Raw genomic sequence first — 15,849 nt, forward strand, 5'->3', positions numbered from 1 at the left:
CCAGTAATCAAGTTACATCATTTATTCCAGTTCAATATAGAGTTACCTTTGAAATCCTTTGATTAGTTCACAAAGCTCTCAATGCTTTCACCCTCAATTATATACCCGAACACTAATAGCTCAATACAATAGGCTTGTGCAGGTTGAGCTCATGGCATTACAATGACCTCTTGTGGTTAAAAAGAGAAGCTGCATTCACTGTGCAAAGAAGTACCAAGCAATCGACTGGTGTACTTTTAAAACATTAATAATATCTTCTGAAGTAAATCATGTTTTTACTTATAAATGATTTTGGATGATCTCAGAGATGAGGTGCTCTTTGTGAGTTTATTTTAAGGTGTGTGTGTGTATATATATATATATATATATATATATATATATATATATATATATATATATATATATATATATATATATATATATACACACACACACATTTTTTGCCAAAGAAAAATAAATCACGATTGTGTCCCTTTTCTCACAATATGTTTGTCGTTTCCAGTATGACAGCGATGATTAGGGATTAAGTACTCTCTGTTACATACACTTCCACTCCCACTTGATTGCAAATCGGTCTTGTGTTCTGAAACCTGAACAGAACAAATGGATTCAGATCACACACAACATACAGTCATCTTTTTAGGCAAATCAGAGGGGGCGTGAGAAAGACAGAGAATGGCGGAGATTACAAGGAAATGACAGCTCAGAAATGAGGGCAAGGAAATTGACTTGATTAGTTTACGCTGATGTGTCAATCAGATGAGATACAGACACAAGCACCGAGTCTGTGCATTCTTACATTATAATCTGTGCTTAAACACAATCCTTCCTGTCTTGCTTCCTGACACACACACACAAAAGATGACTCAGTCACAGTGTTGTGTTTATTTCCCCACATCGAGGTCCAACGGCCGATCAGAAGGTCACAGGACAATATAGGAAACACAGAGTGCTATTTTTACACTCAGCAGAGGACACGCTACTGGTTTTGTGTTACATGCTACTGGTTTTGTGGGGGGGGGGGGGGTTTCTTATATAACAAAAACTTTAGTGACACAAAAGTGAAATAGTTCTTTTATTTTAAAAGGCTTCTCTTGTGGGAATGAATGTAGGCTTGCATTCATACAAAGACTAAAAGAAACGTCCTCATTTTTTTGTTTTTTTATTGGAAAAAAGTACATCCAAATTGTGCATGTGACAGAGTGCATTGCATAAGAAAAATTGGCAGGTTAAATGTAAAGGAATCATTAAAAAAAAGAAGAAGCTATAGCTGATTACAGGAGTGCAGTGGCATAACCAGTACACCAGACACTTGCTGTTTCACTGAACTTTAAAGTTAAAGGAATAGAAGGAATGAAACCACCCTACACAGAGACAGTCAAAACACAATAGAAAGGACAAGGAGAAAAAATAATAATAATCAAAAAACACATCTGGATATACTGAAAATGAGAAATGATACAAAAATACGACACAGTACTTAAAACACAATACCAGCTCACCATTTGGTCTGGGGGAAAAAAACCAAAACAACTATGGAGAACAGGATGGACTAGTTTAAACAACGGCACAATAACAGGCTTAAAAATCACATAAGAGATATGTAGGAAGCTTAAACCAGGATAAAAGAAAATAGCGCTTTGGCTGAATATTTTCGCTGCAAAAAGTGATGAAATTAACAAGAAAGTTGAAAATGCTTTAACTGGTACCTTTGAAGAAAAGTGTGACTGCACTGCATTTGGATTAAAGAAAGCAACTCTCAAGTATTCTTCATGGATTTATGCTCACAGTGCTTAAAGAGACAATTCACATCAAAAATCAAATTTACATATTTGCTTAGCTGACTGACACCGTGACAGGATGTAAACAGACAGGTTGTGCCCTGTTTGTTGGACACATGGTAGTACGCCTGGGGAAAAAAATGTATATTTGATTTTGAGGGTGAATTGTTCCTTTAATGCAACATTGATAAAATCACACAAGCACCTCATCAGTGCAAAATAAAAAGGTCCTAGACTACAGTTATTTTAACCTTGGAAATAAACTAGGTCAGGCTGCTTGCCTGTTTTTTACAAAGAAAAATCCGTAAGGATAAATGGTTGGCATGAGTCGAGTTTCATAGAGACTTCAGTGATTCCCTCTTTCTGACACTAGATGGTATGAGGGAGTCAGTTAACTGATGTAAAAGAAATGGTTTTGGAATGAGGCATATCTTTTTAATCTACAAATATTTTTGAAAAATGTGCAAATACAAGGCAAAATGTATATTACATTTTGCAATATCGATCACACTCACTTTTGTAAATAAACACATTTAGTTACGGTTAACAAGGAGTCATAAAATGTGCTTTTCACACTGCCCTTAAAGCAGATGATCTTAGATCTTAGAAAATAAAATGTCCAAGTGTGGTGTCACAGAGAAAGGGCTGAGCACCTTATGTTCATCTGTGTAAAAATAAGTGTAATAAACCTCATAAACTCCAATACTTCTATGAAGACCAAATCAGGTCATAGGATTCGATCAGCGGCGCATTTAAAAGGATTTGGCATGCTTGTTGCATTGGTGCTGCTATTGTGTGTGGATGGCTTCTTGTCTACCACCTGATACCACATCAGGTCATATTGGGTTACAAAACACCAATGCAAATCTGTACTGCTGCAAAACTTAACTGCAGTCAGCAGTTTAATATGAGCTACCCATTGATCCTTCACTTTGTGTGTCTTCATCACTTTCACAGAGTATTTGTGTGTGTGTGTTTATGTGTTAAAATCTCTTAATTTCTCCACGTGTACTTAACATGCACGCATACTTTTTGTATGTGTATGTGTGTGTATGTGTATGTGTGTGCGTGCACTTAAGGGTGATTTTCTGTATGTGGCATGTGCATGTTTTCTGTGTTTTGTACTGAGTCTTTGTGTGTATCTGTATGTTAGATTGGCGCAGGGACCTGGTGCCTTCCTGGTCCAGGTTGGGATGAAAATTTCCGGGAGTGCCAGCGAGTCTCTTTGTACACAAACCAAGCATTGAACGCCCACACAAGCATGTTAAGGTAGCCAAACACCTGGATAATATAGACAAAAAAATAATCATTAGAAATATTTTTTTTTATATCAATGCAATATTTAGTAATGTTAAAACCAATATTTTTTTAGCTTTCAAACACACAAAGCAGAAACAGATTTCCCGAACATTTGTTGCCATTCCAAACATGCCCTCTGGTGGACAAACGATGAAACATCAATCAAAGGTGCTGCTCCTGTCTATTCTATGCTTTACACATTTTCATTTATTGGCACTTATAAATGCTGATAATCATATATCAGCAAACAGTTAATATCAGCTGATTATTATTTCATCTCACCACAGATATATTGAGGGTCCGCATGTTAGCAAACTCCGTGACCTCACAGGTGATGTTGCTACCCTTACAGAGTGCCAGCGTGCCACTGATGCCTTCAGTGTCTGTGGCACTCTTTACATTCTGCAGGCCTTTAGCCCAGGCGGATGAACACACCAGCCACAGGAAAACCAGGATCGCTGTGATCACAAAGTCCTGGAGAGGAGGGTAAATACATGAACAATTTCAATACATTTCAAATCAGGCCTTGCATCAACTGGGACGATTACAGGAGGCAAGATCAAGACTCACAAAAATGGGTCCAAAGTCAGAGTCCTTGTAGACGTGCATGTAGCCTAAATACACCAGCAGAGCTGCCATGCTGTAAAGGAAGCAGACAATGCCAACACCTACAAAGAACTCCGCCGAGGAGGCCGAGTCTCCCATCATGTGTGTTGTAGTGACAGAGTGGTTACAAAGAGTCGTATTTTTATCAATGAGCGGGAACTGGCTTAACCTGGGAATGATACAGAATAGACAGAATAAATGGGTAATTTCTTATATAATTAACTTAAACTGTACGTGAAAATTAAATATGTTGAAATGCTCACCTAAATGGGTATTGATACATGGCATTGAGAGTTTCATTACTGCCATCGCCACAGAGGATAGATATGACGTTCTTCCCTGAAAATCCACCGCAGCAGCCAAAAGCAAATATGGCTGTGAGCTGTTTGGACAGTAAGAAGATAGTGGCATGAGAAAAAAGTTATTAATAACATCAAAACCAGGAAAGCATAGGCTCTGGAGAATTTCTAAGTGGTGGGATTATGATCAGCATGTTCAATATAAAGAATTGCCTGAAAAAATACAACAACTGAGCAATTTTTACAGGATCATAAAAGAAGAGTTTCAAGAATTTGAAAGAGAGGATCAAATATTGGGTCAGTGACTTTCTATTTGCCATTGAAAAAAGATACAGAAAAAAACATGACAGCACAAATCAAGTATTTCCTTTAAAGAACCACATCATTTTTTCAAAACGTAAAAATGTGACTTGCATGGTTTCACTAATCCTGCCACTCAGCTCTTAAATTCTTTCTTGCAGAAAAGCATCTGATTCAGCCTGCTGACCATGTGACACTAATGCTCCCCTTTAAACCAACACAAACAGAATTCTTTTAGTGAGGGTGGCTGCCACTCAGCTCAACCTTTAAACAAGGTTAACCAGTGATAATAGAAATCACTGAGCAGCATGATGGGTAACAATGATTTCAAGTGAAAATAGGCACCATGTGTCGTGGAAAGCTTCGTATTTCAGTGCAATAAATAAATAGCTCTTAGATTTATGACTTTTAGATTTTTGACTGCCCTGTGACCACCAATGTTGCATTTAACAGTTAATATGGTGAAGATCACAGCAAATAGAGGCTTCCATGTTTGCACATCTAGCAGACATGCTGCAACGATATGCAATAGTAACTTACATTTGGAATTCTGTATCTGGCTTCACGGTAATCTTGAAGTAAAGTTCAATTTCCTTTTTCCTCTGTTTTGGTCTCCACCGACTATTTATGGAAATCTGTGGGTCTTTCTTTGGCTAATAAATATTACACTAAAATTATTATCTAGTTACTAACTTTGCTTGTCTCTTGTGGTAATCTTATATGCAACCATATTTTTGTCCTAAGCTACTTTAAACTATCTCTTGGGAATGCCTTGGTGTCCCCCTGGAAGAGCTGGAGGTGGCAGAGCATTGGGGTGTCTGGGTACTTCTGATTAGGCTGCTGCCCCCACAAGAAGGATGATTTTGTAAAAGGCTGTAAATAAATGATGACAGTGGCTTTTCATGTCTTTAAAAAAAGGGTAATTGAGGAAGCATTTATTTACTCAAATGCTAGTTTCCAGCCTTTTCAAATACAGGACAATGTTAATTCTGTAAGTGCAGTCCCATTGGGTGCGAAATAGGAGATAAAGCAGGGTAGAGTGTTTTTTAGTTACAGTGGTCCCTTGCTATAATGCGGTTCATCTTTCGCGGTCTCGCTGTTTCACAGATTTATTTTTTTTTGGTGCAATTTTTGCATGTTTTTTTTTCTTTCAGCGCATTGTGTTCTGTGTCCTGATTGGCTGTAGACCATTGTCAATCAATCTCGTGCCGTGTCTCCTGTACAGTACAGAATGCGTTCAGTTTGTCAAGTTGACATAAATCTTTGATCGCTAGTAGTTTGACTCTGAAGAGCTGTACTGTATGTTTGTAACTTTTCTCCCCAACGAACACAACAATGTCGACGAAACGTTTTGCACCCTCAAAGGCAACCGCGGGTGCCTTTGGTTACATTCTATAATACTGGACTTATTTTTTTAATTAAACAACTACAATAGAATGATACACAAAAGCCTGCTGCTTCAGGTATGCAACTCACTCTTTGATCTCTTTTATACCATGTTTTCAAACCCTTTAAATCCATAATTTAGTCCAGATGAGTTTGCAAGCAGGAGGCATAGTACCATTAGCTAAACTAAACTGAGACCAGTGTTGTAACATTGCTTCACAGCCCAGCTAGCTCATATGGCAGAGCATGAGACTCTTAATCTCGGGGTCATGGGTTCAAGCCCCATGTTTAAATAATTGAGTGACAAAGAAAGGGAAGAATTAGTTCTTGCTTCCACTATGAGACTCAAAGCTATGTTGCTGTCAGGCAGTTTATCACTATGTTGATATTTTTCTATGACTATAATGAGAGAATGAATTGGAATGGAATGAATGGAATAAATTCTAGCTGACAAAGACAGGCATGTCAACATTTCCATTTTCCCTCAATCACGTTTCGTATTGATCATCAATACAACCCCAGAAGAGAGAAGGGCTAAAGTTAGAATTGTTTGCTTGTTTTTGTAATGTCAATCTTGACTTAGATGACACCGTCAGCTAGCTTGTCAGGATGGCCGAGCGGTCTAGGGCGCCAGACTCAAGGATAGATACCGTCCACAAAAAAAGGGACTTCTGGTCTCCAAATGGAGGCGTGGGTTCAAATCCCACTCCTGACAAAATTTTTACTCTCCAATTTCAATCAAGCTGTTTGATTACAACTCATGGAATGATTGACTCTTCTTAAAATGAATCATCAGCTCCTTTGTTTCATGGAGTTTGAGAGGTTTTCTGTCCACCACAATGCAACAATGTTGATTTCCTCCTGAAGATGGAGGCGTAGTCTGCAAACATCAACACAGGTTTCTTTCCATGTCTGTGAAAGCAGTCAAGGGTGCACAGAGTGAACAGGAAGAGGGCTGAGCATACAACCCTGAGGGGGTGGAGGAGGTTTAACTGCCTGTGCAAACTGTCTGAAGTCTGTTTGTGAAGACATCCAACTGCAAAGTGTGATACTTAACTAGAATGTGCCACTTATTTCCATGGAGAAACATGGACGAATGCTTAGCTAAAATCAGCAAAAGGATTTTTGGAGGGAAATGGCATACTCTGTGAATTTGTTGAGTTTTGAATGAAAACGGAGCCCAGCTTCTGTAAATATGTAGGCACAGTAGTTTCTGATTTCAATCTGTTCAGTGATTCTGAGTCTTATTCATTTTATATCCCTGCTACAGAAAACTGACCATAATTAGAAAGGATAGAGAATAATGTTAGATTAACTCTTATACCAGCCCTCTACATCCTTAGTCACAGCAAAGTGAAAAATACATTGAGATTGTGCAAGTCTTTAGGTGTAGTTGTGATGTCATGAGTCCTTTCGACAGCTGTCAGGATGGCCGAGTGGTCTAAGGCGCCAGACTCAAGGATTCACTCCTTCCTCATGAAAGGGACTTCTGGTCTCCAAATGGAGGCGTGGGTTCAAATCCCACTCCTGCCATGCCCTTTTTCTTCTCACATTTAATTTACGTTTATAAAACTTTGTGAGTAAAAACATATTGAAAAAGGTTCATCAGCTCTACTAATCTACATCAAATTGCTTTCTTTTAGCTGAAATCAGTAGTCAGATCCTTAGTTTTGTTTTCTGTTAAGCAGTAGGTTGTTTTCTGTGCTCTGTACTACAAATTGCTGATTTCCTCCTGATACAAAGTCTCATTATTGTCACTCTGGATGATGTAGTACATAAACCTTCCCAACAGGTTTCTTTTCTGGGTGCCCCATGATTCTCTGAGTGTGCAGTGCCCTCAATTTCTAACTCACATCCACACCTTCACGTGGCCGCCAGAGACATTGATGAATACACAGACTCAGTCTGTGGATTTATCAGGAAATGCGTGGAAGATGTCGTCCCATCCAGAACAGTCAAATCCTTCCCAAATCAAAAACCCTGGATTAACGGAGATGTTCGCGCGGCACTGGCGGCACGGAACACCGCCTTTGCCTCCGCGAACACATCGGACTACAAACACGCACATTACCAACTCCGGAAGACGATCAAAGCAGCCAAACGTGAGTACAGGGACAGGGTGGAACAACAGTTTGACAACCCTCGGAGTATGTGGCAGGGACTAAACACGATCACAGACTTTAGAGGGAAAACCAGCACACCGCAGACCACGGCCTCTCTGTGTGAGGATCTAAACGTATTCTACGCTAGATTCGACACAGCGAACACCATGAGACCGGACAGTGTGCGCACCGCGGATGACGTCAGTGCGCACACTGTGTCTGAGGAGGATGTGCGGAAGTGCTTCAGGAAGGTGAACGCACGCAAAGCTACTGGTCCGGACGGGATTCCCGGCCGCGTCCTCAGGTCATGCGCGGCTCAGCTGGCTGGAGTGTTCACGCACATCTTCAACCTTTCCCTCTCTCTGTCTGTAGTCCCAGCCTGCTTCAAAATGGCCACCATCGTCCCTGTACCCAAATCCTCCACCATCTCCTCATTGAACGACTGGCGACCTGTAGCCCTGACCCCCATCGTAAGCAAATGCTTCGAGAAGCTGGTCAGGGACTTCATCTGCTCTGCACTACCCGACTCACTGGACCCTCTACAGTTTGCATACCGCCACAACAGGTCCACTGATGATGCCATAGCCCTGACACTACACACTGCCCTGTCACACCTGGAGAAGAGAGACACGTATGTGAGGATGCTGTTTGTAGATTACAGCTCAGCATTCAATACCATCGTTCCCTCGAAGCTGGACAGGAAACTGCAGGATCTAGGACTGAGCAGCTCCCTCTGCAGCTGGATCCTTAGCTTCCTGTCTGACAGACGCCAGGTGGTCAGACTGGGCAGCATCACCTCATCCCCCATCACACTGAACACTGGTGCTCCACAGGGGTGTGTACTGAGCCCTCTCCTATACTCACTCTACACCTACGACTGCACAGCCACTAACAGCTCCAACATCATTGTGAAGTTTGCGGACGACACTACAGTGGTGGGTCTTATCACCAACGGTGATGAGACGGCTTACAGGGAGGAGGTCAGCGCCCTGACCCACTGGTGTCAAGACAACCATCTCACCCTCAACGTCGCAAAGACAAAGGAGTTGATAGTGGACTTCCGGAGGTGCAGAGAAGTACACACCCCCATCACCATCAACGGCGCTGCTGTGGAGAGAGTGAGCAGCTTCCGGTTCCTTGGCGTACATCTGGCTGAGGATCTTACGTGGTCAGTACACACAAACAAAACAGTGAAGAAGGCGCAGCAGCACCTCTTCTTTCTCAGGAGACTGAAAAGATTCGGCATGAGCCCCCGCATCCTCAGGACCTTCTATCACTGTGCCATTGAGAGCATCCTCACTGGATGCATCACCACCTGGTATGGCAACAGCACCGCCTACAACTGCAAAGCTCTCCAGCGAGTAGTGCGGTGCTCTGAACGGATAATTGGAGGTGAGCTTCCCTCCCTCCAAGACATCTACAGGAAGCGCTGCCTGAGGAAAGCGGGGAGGATCATCAAGGACTCCAGTCACCCCAGCCATAAACTGTTCAGACTGCTTCCATCAGGAAGGAGGTTCTGCAGCATCCGGTCCCGTACCAGCAGACTGAGAGACAGCTTCTTCCATCAGGCCATCAGACTGCTGAACACGTCATAGACACCTCAGCTTCACTACTGGAACTTCAACATTATGCACTCCACACTGTATATAAATGCCACTTGTTTTGCACATATTCAACTCTGTATATTTTATATATTTTATTATTATTATTTTTTTATTTTTATTTTTTTTTATTATTATTTTTTTACTATTTAATTTGTAAAAATGTGTATACACACACACACACACACACACACGTAGGAAAATATTTAGTATACACATCCAGAAATGCATACACTATTATATATTGTACATATATTTATTAGTTTCAGGTTGGCCATTCTTGTATTTTGCTCGTTTGTGTTGTTGTGTTTGCACATCTCTGTTGCTTGTGGGGCTCGCACACAAGAATTTCACTCGCATGTGCTGTGCCAGTGTGCCTGCACATGTGATGTGACAATAAAAAGTGATTTGATTTGATTTGTGATTTGACCTTGCTTGTTTACTGTGAAGTTGCACTAAAATATATTCTAAGGGGAGGGATGTTCAGTTTTTTAATGATTTATAGCAGGGGTAGGGAACTCCAGGCCTCGAGAGCCAGTGCCCTGCAGGTTTTAGATGTGTCCTTGATACAACACAGCTGATTTAAATGGCTAAACGACCTCCTCAACATGTCTTGAAGTTCTCCAGAGACCTGGTAATGAACTAATCATTTGATTCAGGTGTGTTGACCCAGGGTGAGATCTAAAACCTGCAGGCTCTCGAGGCCTGGAATTCCCTACCCCTGATTTATAGCCTGCATGTATTTAATTAGCATCCCATTTAGTTACAGATGCAGTTTGCTAACCCTCTTGATCATAGATGTTCATCAACATGCTTCCTTGGACTATGAGGATTTTTTTAAATAAATGCTTTTTAAAGACCAAACAATCCATTCGTTTTCTTCCACTTATCAAATTCAGGATAAGCAGATGAAGCTACAGCACTCTGAGAACCCAAAGAAGCAGAACATGACATGAAACAAACTGAGGTTCTTTCCCCCACCATCACCAAATTAATAATACCTGAGATAAAGGTGGATGTGAACTGGCTCTGTATCTCCTTGTACAGGGAGTCTACAGACTGAAGGCCAGGAAGTGGTTTGCATCATGAAAACAAAGAAATGGCCTTTGAGCCCATAGAGAATGTTTCCTTATACAGAAAAACATACAAAAAAATCGGCCCATTTAGGAGGACACACCAACTAAAACCTTTACAATACTTCAAACTCACTTCCTGAATTCTGTTTTGTCAGCAAAACTGTATCACACACGGTCACGCTGCAAAGTGCTTTCAACGGGGGCAGCTGTCCTTTAACGCTTTATGTACACCACAAACCCCCACACCTCTAGACTTCTCTCCAGATGTTTCTCCAGATGTCACTGACTGCCACTTCCTGTTTTTTTTCTCTTTTTTTCTTGGCTAAAATTACATACTTCTCTCAAATTGTCTCTGCCTTTATGAACTACTGCAAGGGCCAGCATAGCCCAAACACACATTGGCATCTTCTTAAAACACTGTGACTCTCTAAAAACTGTGGCAACACAGCAATACCTTATCAGTCCTTAGTCTCCATTTGTTTGGCATCCAAAACATCTGCAAACCCCTCAGTGCCAAATTATGGACATTCCTGAAACTAGAGCTCATAATCGAGCTGTGAGGGAGAATAAACAATCCACACACACAGCACCTATTCATAATACGCAGAAGAAGCTACCATTTATTTGTTTTTTTGTATGTTATAAAAACGACCTGAACTGATAAGGAAAGAGAATTAAGTGCTTGCAGAAGGAGGGGTCTGTACTTTGACAAGCTGTTAAGGAAAGACAAATTTCCCAAAAAGTTAGAAACGTTGGCAGAAAAGCAGTATAATCAGCACTTCATTTCTCACACAGTAGTCGCAGAGCTCTGGTCAGTCTGACCACGAATCCCAAATCCACTTGAGTGTGTGCACACCTACTCGTGTCACTGTGTTTCCCTCCAGAGGCCCTGCACAAACTGGCTCTCCATATTTAGCCAGAGAAATGTGGTGGAGTCACGAGTCCATAAAGAGAGAAAAAACGCTTTATTATCATTCTTATTAAACAACAATGAGGGAATGGGGGCATCCTTGTAGCGTTTGTTATGCTGAAGACTCCTCCCTGTGTCCTACTGTGTGGGAGATAACATCTTGGGTGGTACGACTGTTCAGTACGTGCCAGATATGAGTACAAATAAAGTGGCATTTGATTCAATAAACAATTTATAAGGGAGATGAATTCTGGATAAAAAACAAAACCTGTTTGATAACCTTCAGTTTTCATGTTACATTAAATTTTGTTCTTAGATCTACTGAACGTGCTATCACCTGAAGGCAGGATACTTTCTGTAGGCTGTCTGTAGGATTGTGTGTTTAAGAGTTTGCGGGGGATGCCCACACACACACACACACACACACACACACACACACACACACACACACACACATATCTTTTAGTGGGAAAAATTTGGTTAGGATGTAGTGTTTGTCACAAAAAGTGTATCCATCCATTCTTTGTTGCTTATCAGAGTCTGGATTGTAGAGTCCAAGTCCAGGAAGATGCCCCAGCCAACTCCTTCAGCTCTTCCGGAGATTGGTCAGTGGGGGGGCATTCCAAAGTCAACCAAGAGATGTAATCTTTCCCGCTTGTCCTAGGAGCTCCTCCCAGTAGGACGTGCCCAGAACACCTTTCACAGAATAACCTTCATATTGTGTCCATGTCCTCTCCTGGACTATTAGCACCATCATGTCGGTTAAACCTCTTTATTATTGTGCGAATACCTGCACACGTTTCATCATCTAGCCCCACGTAAATGAGAAATGACTTTGTGTTGTATAAAACCAACACTTTCTGAGTCAGATGACTGAGTGTTACTGTTGCCATAAAGCTCTTCCAGCCTGTGTGTGTTATGAAAAAATAGAACAGCTGAGGGAAAGCGTTGCCGGGCTGGATTCCTGACCCAGTTATGCAGAGAACAACTGATCGCTGGACTTTCCGCAAGAAATCTCCTGCATGTTTAAGTGAGTGTACGTGTAACTGAAACGTTTCAGCCACAAGCAGTCACTCGGAGGTGAATTATTGGTAAAAGATGCATTAATATGTAACTGTGTTGTCTGAAGGGCAGGCAAGTCCAGCTGCACTAATCTGCACCACTTCAGCAGACTTTCTTGTGTCCTAGAAAAATGCTGTACACATTTGTCTAGAGGCCTTACATTATTTCATTCTAACCATATTAGTGCTTTTATCTTATTTCTTCTAGTGTTATAATGAACAACAATTAACCTTACACATATATATACGTTCTTCTTGGCTTAAATTCAAACCTCAACCAATGTTTAATCAAGTTGTAGTCATGCTTTTGAGGCTTAATCTAATAATCTGCTATAACGTTCTAACTAGTGTTTTTCTTTCTTCTGTAGGGAGAAGGGGAAACCCAAGAATCAAGGAAGAACTGGACCTCCCTGTCCTGTGGGTAGGACCCACACTCTCCCTGAAAACTCAGAAAATACGCGTACAATAGTTTGCGTCCAACTTACCCACTCCACCAGTTTGACGAAGCCGAGGGGCTCCTTCAGGGGCGACAGGTTTAGTCGAAATCCGGTCATCATGATTGTGCTTTTCTGATCCAAAATCTTTATCCAGCTGTTTCTAAGCTGTGGATGTTGCTCCAACAAGGGAAGGAAAAGGGGGAGTAGACAGAGTGACGTGGTCTCTACTGCTAACGCTGCAAAAAAAAACAGGGAGCAGATTCAGTTTTACAATCCAACTTCTCATCCCACCAAAAAGGAGATCCAGTGTCTCTAGCGTGGAAGATAAAACGTTCCACTCGTTTAATAATCTTTAAAAAAAACAAATATTAATTTGAATGTCCTTATTCGTCATCTTTTTTTTTCTTTTTCTTTTTTTAAATTTCCAGTGTAGATCCGCTCTGCGCTGGTGCTGATGCTCAGATGGAGCGGATACGCGCGTAAAGAGTGCCAAAACTCGCTTTGCCTTTGATCAGAACGCGTGCCGTGTATTTGGTTACAGGAAAATCATGGCTAAAACAAAAGAGAAAACCTTTTTAGTTTGGGGGGTTTTTTGTTGAGAGAAGCGTACTTCCCCCCGAGCCAGGTAAAATAAAAAAAATAAAAACCGCAAAGACAACTTGGAAAACCCTACAGCTGCGAGATAAGTACCGGGGTTTTACCGCAGAAAACCCATGCAAATTCACACCAGGAGGCACGAAAGTTATCGTTAACTCACTTCTGAGTGCCAAAAAGTATCGAAAGTGTCCTATTGGGTTCTCACTGGATCCATTCTCCAAAAAGCTGCCGCCCCTTGCGCCGTTTGCACCAACTGTGCACCGCCCCTTTAGTGCTGACTGGGTCATATGACTCTTAGCAAAGTGCAAGGGAAGAATTCTTGACATTTATTTACTATTAAGGATGCGGTGCAAGGACCAGTTAAAATAAAGGGATATTACGCCACATTTTCCACAGCAAGATTCAAATCTAAGGCGTTCAGCACATGTTTGGAATCACTGGACAAAAGCAATCAATTTCTCATCATATCATATCAAGTGATCTGGGAGGTGACTAGACTCTTGCACCTCATCTCAGATCACTGTTCAGACTTTTAAAAGTAGCGGACCCAGAGTAGCGGTGCGCTTCTAAATAAAGCTGGGGTTTTCGATTTTCTTGGAAGGTTGAATGTCTGACCGGGAAAATTCACGGGATGGGAAAGCGACTGGAACTGTGGTTCCTGAAGTCATTCTCAAGCTATTAGGCTGATATCAGGCAAATATGCTAGATCATAAGGTGCCCCAAGTTATTCTCTAGCAGTAACATATAATTAGTAACATGCTCGTGACGATTTTTTGTATTAGTTTTTAGCTTTTTCAATCAAACCAAGGAGCAGTCGCCAGAGCTATAAAATTAATCGAATTTAGAAAACTGCAGTGCCTGTAATGACCACTCGGGGTTGGCTCTAAAAGCAGATAGAATCACATACAGTAGATCGATTCCTGTCAAAAATGTTCAACTTTACAGAATTAAAATTATAAGAAAAAATCCAAAACAAACTGATGCAGTCAGAGTGGCTACATTCAAATCCATCCATCTGAAAATTGTATTAATGGAGTGTGAGGAACACAAAGCCTGCCTGCTCATTTAGAGGAAGAAACTGCAGGAGAAGGAATTCCTATGTTCAAATCTTTACCGCAGATAATATAAAAGCTGGAAATAACCACCACGATGTCACCCATTAGTTAGTGAAATTCTGTTATGAAGCCTTTATCTTGGGCTTTCTATTGGGAAACCACGTGTGATGGACGAGGAGTTGTTATAATTGGCAAGTTGTTAGCCAGTGAGAATATCCTGCCTAAGCCTTAGAATGACCATAATTTACAAAATGACACTAACGCCCTGTTCAATTTGACTTTAAACTTGTGATTAAACTTAAGTTCGTGATGAAACTAGGAAAGTGTTTTCTGAGGTCACAGAAAGGGAGAAGAGGGATGTTTTCCAGAAGTCTTCCTGCACCCCTCTGCTGGTGATTAAAGTGAATGCAGGTTTAAGGCACATTTGAATTGTTTTTTACTTTTCAGTACTAAAAGCTGCAGTCATCTTTTATACTATTAACTTTATCAGGATTTTAAATTTTCAAATAAACATTATAAAGTCAGCATTTTTAACTCGTTGAATATACAAACTGTTCCAACCTGTGATTAAAGATTTACTAGGTTTAAAGAAACATTATGATTCAGGAGCTGCTGTCACTTGGAGAAAGAAAACAAACACCAGCCTCCTGTGTTAAAGTCTGATGCCTGGTTGACCATTAAAGCTCCAAATGTGGGCTCACTGTTTAATGCCTTCCTACGTTGCTGCTGTAAAAATATCTAAGGCTTTATCATTAATTTCAAAACAGTGGGGATGCTGTGTAAGATGTAAATGAAAATAGAATGCACTGATTTGCAAATCCCATTAACCAACAGTTTATTCACAGTATAACACAGAAAACATCAAATATTTAAACTGAGAAATTTCACTATTTATACTAAGGCTGGAAGAGTAAGTAAATTTTGAAAAAGATTAAAAAGATTGAGAGACTCTGAAGACATCTCTATGCAGAGGGGACAAGGCCAGAAATCAGTACTGGATACCTGCAATCTCTGGGGCTTCAGGAAGCCCAGCATTAAAAATATGACATGATTCTGTCCTTTAGATCACTGCATGGGCTCAGGAACACTTCCAGAAATCACTGTTTATTAACACAGGTTAAGCCTCTAGCATGCAAAGAAGAAGCCATATGTGAATGTGATCCAGAAACACTGGCGTCTTCTCTGGGCCAAAGCTCGTTTAAAATGGATTGAAGCAAAGTGGAAAACTCCCCTGTGGTCAGATAATTGAAATTTGAAATTCTTTTTGGAGAACATGAACGCCACATCCTCTGGAGTACAGGACCATCCAGCTCGTAAGCCTGCATCTCTGTTGGTATTG

At 41.0% G+C, this 15,849-nt stretch overlaps 1 protein-coding gene and 2 non-coding genes across 3 annotated transcripts; 2 read left to right on the forward strand and 1 right to left on the reverse strand.

Moving 5' to 3' along the window:
- Nucleotides 1–1,135: 1,135 nt before the first annotated feature.
- On the reverse strand, nucleotides 1,136–13,781 carry sypl1 (synaptophysin-like 1). Its single transcript, XM_086269129.1, has 6 exons — nucleotides 13,616–13,781; nucleotides 12,907–13,094; nucleotides 3,950–4,068; nucleotides 3,651–3,855; nucleotides 3,363–3,554; nucleotides 1,136–3,062 (listed from the first exon to the last, which is right to left on the reverse strand). Exons 1-6 carry the CDS (start codon nucleotides 13,779–13,781, stop codon nucleotides 2,931–2,933), a joined length of 1,002 nt encoding a protein of 333 aa, XP_086125255.1. The 3' UTR covers nucleotides 1,136–2,930.
- trnal-caa (transfer RNA leucine (anticodon CAA)) lies at nucleotides 6,275–6,386 on the forward strand. The gene is made up of 2 exons: nucleotides 6,275–6,312; nucleotides 6,341–6,386. It is a non-coding gene; the product is annotated as a tRNA-Leu (tRNA).
- Nucleotides 7,094–7,204, forward strand: trnal-caa (transfer RNA leucine (anticodon CAA)). The gene is made up of 2 exons: nucleotides 7,094–7,131; nucleotides 7,159–7,204. It is a non-coding gene; the product is annotated as a tRNA-Leu (tRNA).
- Nucleotides 13,782–15,849: the final 2,068 nt, after the last annotated feature.

This window comes from Aulonocara sp. 'chitande type north' Nkhata Bay, linkage group LG17 (assembly GCF_057382095.1).
Source record: "Aulonocara sp. 'chitande type north' Nkhata Bay isolate Kocher_YH1m ecotype deep benthic linkage group LG17, A_spYH_male_GT1.1, whole genome shotgun sequence".
Lineage (NCBI taxonomy): Eukaryota > Metazoa > Chordata > Actinopteri > Cichliformes > Cichlidae > Aulonocara > Aulonocara sp. 'chitande type north' Nkhata Bay.